Source organism: Gavia stellata, chromosome 11 (assembly GCF_030936135.1).
Source record: "Gavia stellata isolate bGavSte3 chromosome 11, bGavSte3.hap2, whole genome shotgun sequence".
Lineage (NCBI taxonomy): Eukaryota > Metazoa > Chordata > Aves > Gaviiformes > Gaviidae > Gavia > Gavia stellata.
In genome coordinates, this window is record NC_082604.1 from 18,466,026 (window position 1) to 18,477,825 (window position 11,800).

Below are 11,800 nucleotides of genomic sequence, written 5' to 3' on the forward strand. Positions count from 1 at the left end.
TCCCATGGTACCCATCCCACAGCCATGATCCCACTGTGGCCAGGACTGTCCAATATCAACTCCAGCAGCGGCACCTCTGTCACTCCAGTCCTGGCACACTGGGTTTTTCCCAACTGCTAACTGCAGCGGGAGCGAGGGGCCGGAACAGCCTGTCCCTGCCCGCACCCCCCGGCGAGGAGGGACCCCGACCATCAGCAGGGCTGTGGCTGCAGCTGCCAAGTCCTCTCGTCCTGGTGTTTCTTCCCCCGCTCCGGTGTGGTGGGTTTCTCCTCTGGGAAGACGATGGTGGCATATTCGGTCTGGTCGACTGGACGGGTCTCGGGGGGCACTGGGGTGCGCTGGTCCCACTGAAACTCCAGCACGCCGTAGTCCACGATGGACACAGACACCATGGGGGGCTTCTTGTCCTTCTGCAAGGAAACCCCATCAGGGCGATTCATCATCCAGAGGTACCCACCATCCCCAGCACAAGCCCCCGTTCTACAGCAAGTGCCGAAACCAGCTCAAGCATCCCAGGAGGGCGAAAGCAATACAAAGCAGAAAGACACACAGACCTAGGATAGCATTTGCTAAGAGAAACCAGACTGTGAGCCTTGGGGTCACTGCCAAAGCCATGTGGGTCTCAGCTCTCTGCCCCTGCAGGCAGGTTGGGCTCCCTGCTTGCCCAGCCATGGAAGGCAGGGTTGTGCTAGAAGCCCTTTTCCCACCTCTCCATTGGGCTCTGAGCTGGCATGGGGTGCACAAGGAGAAAGAGAGGGGACAGCAAATGGGGACCTACTTGCTGCCTTCAGCTACCTAGTGGGGTTGGAGAGAAGATGGAGCCACGCTCCTCCAGGTAGCGCCCAGCAAAAGGAAGAGAGGAAACAGGCATTAGCTGCGGTGAAAGAAATTTTAGCTTAATGTATTGGGGGGGGACATTTCCTCCCATTTTCTACAGCAACACAATCCACTGTCAAAGATGACCCTGCTTTGAGCAAGAGTTGGACTGGAGAGGTCCCATCCTATCTCAGGCAGTTTTTTTGATTTTGTGATGTGGCTGTGCTGCAGGTGGAGAAAAGCAGTTGTAGCTGTGCAGAAAAGATCAAGCAGCATCAGAGAAGACAGGAGAAGTGAGAAGCCTGTGAAGGGCTGATAAAGGGAGGCCCTGCACCCTCCGCACCCCAGCGATGCCGCGATGCTCCCCTGCAGCACGGCAGGACGTCGGAGACTGAAAACTCACCGCTGGCGCGTTTTCACTTGGTGGTTTCTGCATATCTGCAAAGTAACAGATTTAGTTAGAAGATGATTGTGTGCCAAGACAGCGTGAGCATCTGAGGCTGGAGCTGACCCACCCCCTACATCCTAGGAGAGTGCTGGAGAGTGCACCATGCTTCCTCCTTCTCCGCTCAGGGTCTAACACCCTGAGCATTACGAGGACAAGTGAGATATCAGCCCACAGTCCAGGGTTTAACTGGGATTAGTGGGGTGCAGTTCCTCAGGAGTCCCCTCTGGGACAGTGCCCCGCGTGCCTGCATCATGGCCGAGGCGATGCCCGGTGCTGCGGCAGGGAGACAACGAGGTGTCCTGAAGGTGTCCTGAAGGCAAGGTGCATGGGAGGGACTCAAGTGCAGCATTAAGACACCACCCTAACGAGTGGTGCAGAGCCATAGCACGTGGCCTGGGGGCTCTATGAAGGGTGAGTATGGCCCAAAGCACCTTCTCCCCTAGGCATGGAGATACCTGTCCCATGGGGACATGCCACAGCTGAGTTTAGCACGTTGAGCCTGCCTGTGTACTCCAGGCAGCTGCAGGCATCCAGATGCCCTGGATTCAAGCTGGGTTTGTTGGATAAGCATCACCCTGTCTGGACCCCTGGCAGACCCCAGTCCCTTGGCACAGCACAGCCCCCACGAGGGATCATACCTCCTCTCCTGTACGTGACAGTGAGGTAGCCAAAGATCAGCAGCACAACTGCCCCGGCCAGCAGCAGGGTGCCCACAAGCACAGCCTTGATGTGGTCTGGGGGATTGCCTTCCTCCATCTTGGGCTCGTCAGTGGCATTTGTCTTCTCAGGGGCTGCTGTAATAGCCATCCAAAAAAAACGGGGAACGAAACAGCAGGTCAGAAGTGTAAAATGGCCTCTATAGTCCCCAGGAAAGTCAACAGGGGAACACAGGGGCTGTCCCCAGAAAGGGCTCAGTCCCAGGCAGGCTGCCATAGCCCCACCATCCCTCCAGGGGCCCTGAACTTGGGCTGACATAGGGGATGTTTTGGCCATGTCCCGTTCCTTCCCATTGCAGGTGGTGAGGATGATCCCACACTGCTGATAGCTGGGGTGCAAGGGGCCAGGGCACTGCAGTCCTATGGCATGACCCCATGCCCAGCAGAGCCCCATGGAGGACATGGCTTCCCCAAGCCTCCCAGCTGCTTCGGTGTCCTGGGGCCAGCACAGCTTCAGCTCATGTTGGAAGGGGATATTGTGAAAGACAGTAACTTTTGCAGTGTTTTTCCTTTTTATAAAAGGCCATCTTCAGCCCCCCAAAGCCTCCATGCTGCCAGGCAAGTGCATGGCATATCTTCTTGCGAGATCTCAGTCTCCCACATCATGGGGCTATGAGACCCTCCCAAGGCATGGTTTTGCAAGAACAGTATCTACACCAACACCAGCTGTTCAAAGGGTCTGAGCCCTGGTCGTCATCCCAAACACAAGCCCTGTCCCCAAATAAAGGAGCTGTTCAGGGGTGCAGGCAGCTCCCTATGCTGGTCTCCTGCCTCCATCCAGAAGTAAGGACTCACTCCTCCCCACAGCATCGCTGGAGACGCAACCCTAGCAGGATGGAGACCTCCCGCCTCAGGACCAGATCCAGCTGCAGTGCAGGAGGACAGCCTGTGTCCCTGGACATCAACCAGGCATGCAAAGGAGAGGGGAAAGGGCAGACCTGTTCTCTCCTGACCCACACCAGGTCCTTCCCCAGCGGGGTACCACCTGCCTTGTGCCCTGCGGCTGCAGAGTGCCTGGGGGCCATAGCACCACCAAACCACCCTGACGACCTGTCCCCATCAGCTCAGCCCCCAGGCTGACCTGTGACCACCAGCTGGGACCGGTTGCTCTCCATCACTTTATTGGGTTCAAAGAAGGTGATCAGCCCGCAGTAGTAGGAGCCCGAGTCGTTCTGGTGAAGGTTCAGGATCTCGATCTTGAAGGCAGGAGTGTGGTTGGTGAGCAAGTACTTCTCCGTCTTCGTCTGGAGGTTGTTCCGGCTGATCTCAGCAATTTTTTGGGCTTGGCTGTGGTTGGTCTCTTTGTACCAGTTGAGGCTGTACTCTGAGCCAGAGTCGTTGTCCGTAGAGATATTGCAGAAGAAAGTGGCTGAGTCGCCTGCAGGGAGAGTTAACACAGCTGGGAAGAAGGTCACTGTTTGGGAGAGAGGAAACAAGGAACAGACATGGTTACAGCAGGCACAGGTCCCGGACACAGCTGTAGCCCCCATGCAGAAAGCAGGGATGCAAAGAGGGTGAGAGCCCACCGTCACCCCCACGAGCATCCCATCCCATGGAGAGGTGATGGGCTCCTACGTCCCAAACCCAGAGGCTCCACGCATTCCTCAGCTGTTTCACCCTCAGCTCCTGAAGGCTGCTAAGGGGATTTACAAAAACCTGCCAGTGAGTGCCTGCAAGCCCAGCCCCGTGCAATCGCCAGCACCCCGCTCACCCGCGGCCAGGCTCTGGGGTTTGCCAGCGATGCAGGCAGCCTGACGCTTGGCCAGTCGGCAGCATCACCCCAGATCACAGGGAGGGACATCAGCCCATGTCTCTCCCCTCCTGAGTGTGTGCCTGCCGGCTGGAGGGAAATGCTTAGGGGTAGTAACTCTACCATGAAGTGGTTTCAGCAGAGCAAATTGTGCTCTGGTCTACCTAAAATTACCCAGAACACTTGCGCTGGGAAAACAGACTTTGGGGGTTGTATTATTTTAAAATCTATGCTGAATTTTAATGTCTGAGTCATCTTTCCTCCAGCTGATGTTGCCTCCAAAAGCGAGCAGAAGGACCAAGTCCCAGGGATGGGGCAGTGCCCCTTGGTGAAGACCATCATGTGCCTGGCTGCCTGCCGGAGTGCTCCGGCTCTGCCCACGGCGTGCTCCGGCTCTGCCCACGGCTCCCCACAACCCCAACGGGAGCACAGAGCGGGCAGGGGCTGCCCGGGGCACAGCATCTGCCATCCCCAGCCTAAGACTGTCTAACAGGGCAGAGTGACCTGGAGCTTACAATGCCATCCCTTTCCAGCTGCCTGTCCCCTCCTCGAGTGTACATGGGCAGCCAGGCACCCCCCCTGGGGGGGTCACAGTTGGGCTTGCCAGGCTGCTCCCAGCACAGAGGGCAGTCGGCCACGGCCGCAGCCCCCCCAGCCAGTAGCACCAGCCCTGCTGCTTCACCACATTTCCCTGCCCATGATCCCAGCGGGTTCATCCCTGCCGGGCAGCAGTGATGCTGCAAACACAGACTCACAACGTCCCAGTTCAGTCAGCCCCATCCAACAGGACAAGGCAGCTGCTGCATTAACTTTAGTTCGGAGCAATAAAAAGCAGGAAGGAGCATTTTTCACACGGGTTATCTGACCAAGCAATTCAAACCACCAATGCTTTGAAAAGTCCCTGCCGTTAAGAAATTTATCTTCCCTTTTCAGAAATCACCACCGATAGCAGCCCCAGGGCTTGCAGGCAGAGTTAGAAAGTTCCTCCCATCCCTCCAGCACTGGCCTGAGGCAGTAGGACCATGACCTCAGCATCACCAACGAGAAAAGGAACTGGGACGATTCATTGAATAGATACGGGATTAGATGGAAAACTCGGCTGAGAAATGAGGGTTGAGACTGAACAGGAGAAGGGAGGGAGGGAAGTGCCCCGGCTCCCATGGGCAGCACTGGCTGCATGCACAGAGACATGTAATTTTTGCAGTGTTCTGGGTTTCTTGTGTTTAACAGGAAATATTCAGCAGGCTCGAGGCTTTGCTTCCTAGCCAGTGCTGCTGCCAGCAATGAATGAAGCGCTCAGAGCACTTCTGAAAGCAGAGGTTGGGTTTACATGTTTCCCTGCATCTTCCCAGCACCAGAGGTAATATCTGGTCCAAGGGATGCCCAGCTCAGCGCCTGCCGTCGGGGCAGAAAACACCTGGAGCCACCAAGGAAAGAGCCAGGCTGTGAGGAAGGGGGGACACGGCTTCATCAGGGCTCTCACTCGCCCTGCCCGGACTCACCCCTTCCCCTCCACCTCCCATTCTCCCTCAAATTTCACCCTGAGCAAAACTGCACACAGGACCCTGGCTCCCTCAGGGTCAAGCCCAAACCAGGAGGCACAGCCTGAAGCCATGAGAGCCAAAGCAGAAAACCCCAGACCCTGCCTGGTGCTGGCAAACCCAGAGGCTCAACACCAAACTGTGACCGTGGCCAACTGCAGGCTTGGGACCTGTCCCCTTCTCCATCCTTTAACCCCATTTCTACCCTGAGCATCCCCATTTACCTTGCGCCAGCAGCGCATACCCAAAACCTTTGGGTTTTTTGCCTTCTGGATGCCGGAGCTATTTTTAACTACAAAGCCCCCAGCCCGTATACATTTCCCACCAGCTGCGAATGACACGGGCTGTGCCAACGAGCACACCACGCTCCAGTACCTACCACGGCGGCAGCCAGCCAGCACGGGGCCGCAGCAGAGCATGACGGCGCAGAGGCTGGTCAGGGCCACCTCCATGCTGCCCCGCATCTTCTTCAAGGCACCCGGAGCCATGGCGAGGTGGTCGGTCCTCTGCCTGGGCAGGTGTGTCGTGCCGTGCTGTGCCACCCCCAGCTCTCTCCGTGCTTCCTTCCCCGCGCTGGCGGCTTGCTCTTCTGCTTGCACAGCAGAGGCTGGGGTGGAAACGAAACGTGCCCATCTCTGCCCCAGAGGGAAACCCGGGCTGCCTCCGCCCCCAGCTTCCTCCCAGCGGAGGCAGGGATCAGCTGAGCCGGGCCTGGCCCCTTCCACTCCCCGCATGCTCCCGGCACTCTCCCACATACATAGGCACCCAGCTGCCAAGCAGTGGGGATGGGCACCACTAAACCCACACCCTTTTTGGGGAAAGCTCCCAGGGATGGAGCAGGCAGGGACCACAGGGCACAAGTCCTCAGCTCCAAGCCTGGCCCATAAGTAAAAGGGCTGTCTTGGGTTCCCAGGCACCCATGGGTGCTCCCACTGGATGCCCATGGTAGTGGGATGTTAGGGGACATGTGGTCCTGGGCAGTCAGGCAGGGTCTGAGCAGCCATGCAGCACCTATTGGCAGGCTGCTCCCATCGGGAAGGGTTGGGAGAGGAGGGAGAAGAAGGAGAAAGAAGGAAAAGGAGGAGATGGAGATGGAGATGGAGATGGAGATGGAGATGGAGATGGAGAAGGAGAAGGAGGAGAAGGGGAAAGGGAAGGAGAAGGAGAAGGAGAAGGAGAAGGAGAAGGAGAAGGATGTTGTTTAATTTAATTTAATTTAATTAATTTAATTTAATTAATCTTGTTTAATGTCTTCATTGATGATCTGGATGAGGGGATAGAGTGCTCCCTCAGCAAGTTTGCAGACGACACCAAGTTGGGAGGGAGTGTTGATCTGCTTGAGGGTAGGAAGGCTCTGCAGAGGGATCTGGACAGGCTGGATCGATGGGCTCAGGCCAACCGGATGAGGTTCAATAAGGCCAAGTGCCAGGTTCTACACTTCGGCCACAACAACCCCAGGCAACGCTACAGGCTTGGGGATGAGTGGCTGGAAAGTTCCCCTGCAGAAAAGGACCTGGGGGTGTTGATCGACAGCCGGCTGAATATGAGCCAGCAGTGTGCCCAGGTGGCCAAGAAGGCCAACGGCATCCTGGCTTGTATCAGAAATGGTGTGGCCAGCAGGAGCAGGGAGGTGATCATGCCTCTGTACTCGGCTCTGGTGAGGCCGCACCTCGAATACTGTGTTCAGTTTTGGGCCCCTCCCTACAAGAAGGACATTGAGGTGCTGGAGTGTGTCCAGAGAAGGGCGACGAAGCTGGTGAGGGGTCTGGAACACAAGTCTTATGAGGAGCGGCTGAGGGAGCTGGGGTTGTTTAGCCTGGAGAAGAGGAGGATGAGGGGAGACCTTATCGCTCTCTACAACTACCTGAAAGGGGGTTGCAGAGAGGTGGGTGTTGGTCTCTTCTCCCAAGTGACTAGTGACAGGACTAGAGGAAATGGCCTCAAGTTGCGACAGGGGAGGTTCAGGCTAGACATTAGGAAAAAGTTCTTCACTGAGAGAGTGGTGAAACACTGGAATAGGCTGCCCAGGGAGGTGGTAGAGTCACCCTCCCTGGAGGTATTCAAGGAGCGTGTGGATGTGGCATTGTCGGATGTAGCTTGATGGACATGGTGCTGTGTGGTGTTGGGTGGGTTGTGGCTTGTTATTGTTGTTGTGTGGCGTGGGTTTTGTGGGGTTTTTTTTTGTGGGTTTTTTGATGTTGTGTGGGTTTTTTTGTTTGTTTTTTTTTTTTTCCCCAGGTTGGACTCGATGATCTTACAGGTCTTTTCCAACCGTACTGATTCTGTGATTCTGTGATTCTGTGAAGGAGAAGGAGAAGGAGAAGGAGAAGGAGAAGGAGAAGGAGAAGGAGAAGGAGAAGGAGAAGGAGAAGGAGAAGGAGAAGGAGAAGGAGATGGGGAAGGAGGAGAATGAGAAGGGGAAGGGGAAGGGGAAGGGGAAGGGGAAGGGGAAGGGGAAAGAGGAGAAGGAGAAGGAGAAAGAGGAGAAGGAGAAGGAGAAAGAGAAAGAGGAGAAGGAGAAGGAGAAAGAGGAGAAGGAGAAGTTTTGCCTCCTTACGTGTGTTTCTCCACAGACAGATTTGCAGAGAGCAGGGGCAGGTGTCTGGGGCCAGGGTGCTGTTATTGGGGTGACCTTTGCAGCAGACTTCTTTAATTTCTCCACTGGCGATGTTTCCCACTCGCCTTGCTGACTAATAGTTGCATAGGAAGTAACAAAAGGTGAAAGCACACTGTGGCTGGCTCCTCCGCTTCTCTCGAACACAGCCTCGGTGCGCCACAGCTTTGGAAAGCATCAGGGGAAAATTAATAATAGGGGTGAAGGATGTGATGCTCATGATTATTTCATTATTTTCCGGGCTTTCAGAAATGAGCTGTGGGGCTGGGGCTTGCTCACCTCTCACTTTCAGACATGGCCCCGACAGGCGAGCAGGCTTGGGGAGCCACCCCTAATTTGGGATGGCCAAGGAGCGGGTTCTGAGCCGGGGCAGGCAGGGCTCACCCTGGGTTGGTGGCTCAATCCAGCCTGTCCTGGGTCCTCTTTTCCAGTCTCCCTCCGGCATTGCAGCATCACTTCTTTCTCGTGAGCTTCTGGCCCTGCTTGGGCTGCAGAGCAAGCCTGGGGAGCTGTCCCCTCCTTGTCACCTTTCCATGCCGCTTGGCCAAAGGCCACCACCTGGCAGGGTGGCAAGGGGAGCACTCTCCACCATGTGCAATGGTGCCAGTGGGCTCCAAGGTGGACATCACCTCTTGCTTCACAATTTCTTGCATTCTCATTAAAAAAAAAACCTAACTAAACTAAACTAAACTGAATTCCAGAAAATATGGAAGCTCACAGCAAGGACGCTTCTCCACCTTGAGGCTTTGTGTCCCCAGATGGTGACACCAGGCATACGGGCCAGGTGTGGGGAGGCTTGTTTGGCACTTGCAACATGTTTTGGTTTCTAGAGGCGGAAGATGTGACGGGTATCACTGCCGAGATCACGACTCACCGAGCCAGGGATCGGCAGGAAAAACTGGCTCATCCTCCCCTCACCCCGCACAGCAGCGGAGGGCTCTGATTAAAATCGTAGCACGAATTGCTCAAACTTTCCAACGCATGCTCAAAATGGGGCGTAAGCTGGTAGCTGGGGCTGGGAGGCTGCCGCATCCACTGGAAACCAGTGGTGACTAGATGCAGACTGTACGGCAATGTTTTTGGATGCTCAGGTTCCTTTGGAAACCCATGTCTCAGTGCTCCCCCTCTGCTCCCCGGCAGGCTGGGGACCGGCACCAACACTGAAGCCTTTCCAGGCTGCGTTCGGTGCAGGATGAGGCCGTGTGCGGCCAGGAAGCACCGGTTAGCTCGCAGAGCCGGAGAGCGTGCAGCAGAAACCGCAGGGGAGGGCGAGCAGGAGCTCTCCGGCAGCGTGCTGATGGAGAGCTTGCTCCACTACCAGAGCGAGAACAGGGTTTTTTTCCCCTTTTTGCTGAAAAAAAAAAAAAAGGGGATGAAGAGAATAAAAGAAAAGATCGATCTTGCTGCTAGGAAGCCAAAGCAGGGGAAAGCAAGGTGAGCAGCGGTGCTGTGCCGCAGCCCAGTGTGTGCCCCAGGTGCCAGCATCACGGAGGAGCCTGGCTCCAGCCCTGCAGCAGCCCACGGGCTTCGGGCAGGCTTTGCGCCCTGCCTGCACCCTGCCTGCACCCTGCCAGACCAACACAGCTCCTGCTGGCTCTTGCACCAGCTTCTGCAGTACCAAGGAAAACAGCCTGACTCCAGCCAGGCTGCAGCTCCCCGCTCATGTTGGTAAATTCCCTCCAGCCCAAATGAGGTGAATGCCACATCTTGGGGTTAGCTGCAGGGGGGGCTGAAAAAGATCCTTTGATGCTTAAAAAAATAAAACCTCTTTTCTCTGAGCTGGAATTTGGTGAATTGCATAGGGCAGTCCTCTTCTATTGGACCACCAAAAGAGCAAAAGAAGGGCTAAAAAGGAAGGAGAAAGAGGAATAACTGAGAAAACAGTTTGTTCTTCAAAACTAAGAGCCAGGAACTTCAGCAAGCACATATCACACCACTTCATTGAAGCACAAATGTCCTTTTTTTCCCCAACAAGAAGCTGGCCCAATGTGTCGGCAAGGGTCCCACCAACGCGGCCAGGACTCGGATGAGGCCCTGGCCTCCTGCAGCCATCACTGTCAGGGCACACAGCTATCACCCTGAGCAGTCACCTCAAAGGATCGAGGGTCAGTCCCAAAACGGCTTAAAAGCATCTGGGGTATTTAAGGAGCACTGAAAATTTGGAAGATGAAGAAGAAAGCAATGACCAAACACCTCAGATGGAGCCAACTGAAGCCCAGAGCTGAATGTCCTCAAAGCCCAGGGAAAAGAAAGCTTCCCAAATGAGATGGGGAACACAAATTACCACAAAAAGGTGCTGAGGAAGAAAAATGCACAGGGTCCCAAAGATCCCTCCTCCGCTAGTTTAACTGAATTCACATCTGTGGGTCTGACCCAGGCAGGAGGCGACGAGCAAGAAAAGGAAACGGTTAATAGTGTTTGCAAATAAACACAGCTCCAGGTCTTTCAGATACTTCTCAGAAATTAGAAAGGCTGCTGCAAATGATTTGCATGAGCAACAACACCTGAACCTGCGGGGAAAGACAGCGGCCCCAGGGGTGAGTAAGCAGTAAGCGGAGGGATGGAGCGGAGGCACAAAACTGTTCCTTTAGCGAGCGGAAATCTGCAGGGCCTGGGCAGGGCAATGGTAGCTGCGAGGCAAAGGTGCCACGCAGGTATGGCATGGGGCCACTGCCACCTCCAGCATGGCAGCAAGGTGCTGTTCCTGCTGGCTGGCAGAGCTGATGCCCAGCCCGGCAGTACTAAGGGTTCTGATGGACCATCTCTAGCGAGCGGTGCTGCTAAAGCCCATGGAAATCAGCAGCAGCTCCTGCTGCTGCTCAGGGTCTCAGCAACCCATCCGCACTCAGAGCGGGCTGGGGCAGGACCTGGCACCAGCTGGGATGTGACCGTGCATCCCAAGCAAAACTCCGGCAGAGGCACCTCCTGCCTCCTGGTGCAAACTCACACCCTCCTGGCACCTGAGGGTCACCTCCAGGCAGCACCCTGCCCGCAGAGCCCCAACCCCAGGGGCCCCCCAGCCCTGCTGCACGTGATGGCCCCCTCCAGCCCCTCGTCCCCAGCAGCAGCACGCTCCGCCCCGGCACCAGCTGCGCCTTCACGCTGTTTCCATTTGAAGCTGGGTGAAGCGCCCGGGGACCTTTCTCAGCGGTGTCACCAGCTGCACGTAGGAAGCGCTATCGCAGAGATTGTTGCATCAAGATAAACAGCGGAGGAAGCAGGATGTCAGCTTCTCCGGAGGGGGCTGTGTCATACGTAAGCCAAGCCGTCGTTGGCCAGCCTTCCTTGGGACAGACAGCAGCTGCACACAGGGAAAAGAGCACATGGGTGTGATGGGGAGGAGGATATCGAGGAGCGACACTTTTAGGCCTTTCTGGAAGATGTAAGAAGTTCCTGGAGGAAAGGAGCAAGTGATGATGGTTGGGATGCGTGGGCCAGAGACAGGAAGGGAGCACAGGGTCTGGCAGCAACACACAGGCAGGAATTGGGGAAATAGGCTTTGTAATGGCAACGATCTCAGGCTGCGCTCTCCTCCGCCTGCACCCGCTGCCCCTGCAGCAGCTGGGCCCGCCCAGTGAGGCTCCTGCGGCCGGAGCCGGCGCCGGGGACTGGCACATCAGCACAGCCCCTCTCCAGCTGAGGCCATCGGCTTGCGAGGACGCCCCTGGGCGCAGGGACCCCTCTGCCCGGCGGCACCCGGGCTGCGCGGGCGCCGCGTCCGCAGCCGCTCCAGCGCGCCGAGCCCCGGGCCAGGGAGCAGGCAGGGCTCGGGCTGTGCCTGCCCGCCGATTGCGGGGGGAGGAGGGCACTGGGGAAGCACCCAGAGCCGTGAGGCCGTCTTCCCCGCCGAGAGGCCGCTCCCTCTCCCCATCGGACCCCCTGCCACACGCACCTCCCCAGGCAGCAGGCTCATCA

The 11,800-nt window shown here is 56.6% G+C and overlaps 1 protein-coding gene across 1 annotated transcript; it reads right to left on the reverse strand.

The window, feature by feature from the left end:
- Positions 1–191: 191 nt before the first annotated feature.
- Positions 192–8,701, reverse strand: PDCD1 (programmed cell death 1). Its single transcript, XM_059822935.1, is given in 7 exon segments — positions 192–410; positions 1,220–1,254; positions 1,903–2,058; positions 3,062–3,394; positions 5,651–5,799; positions 5,801–5,878; positions 8,604–8,701. Coding segments are annotated over 7 exon segments (1,068 nt in total).
- Positions 8,702–11,800: the final 3,099 nt, after the last annotated feature.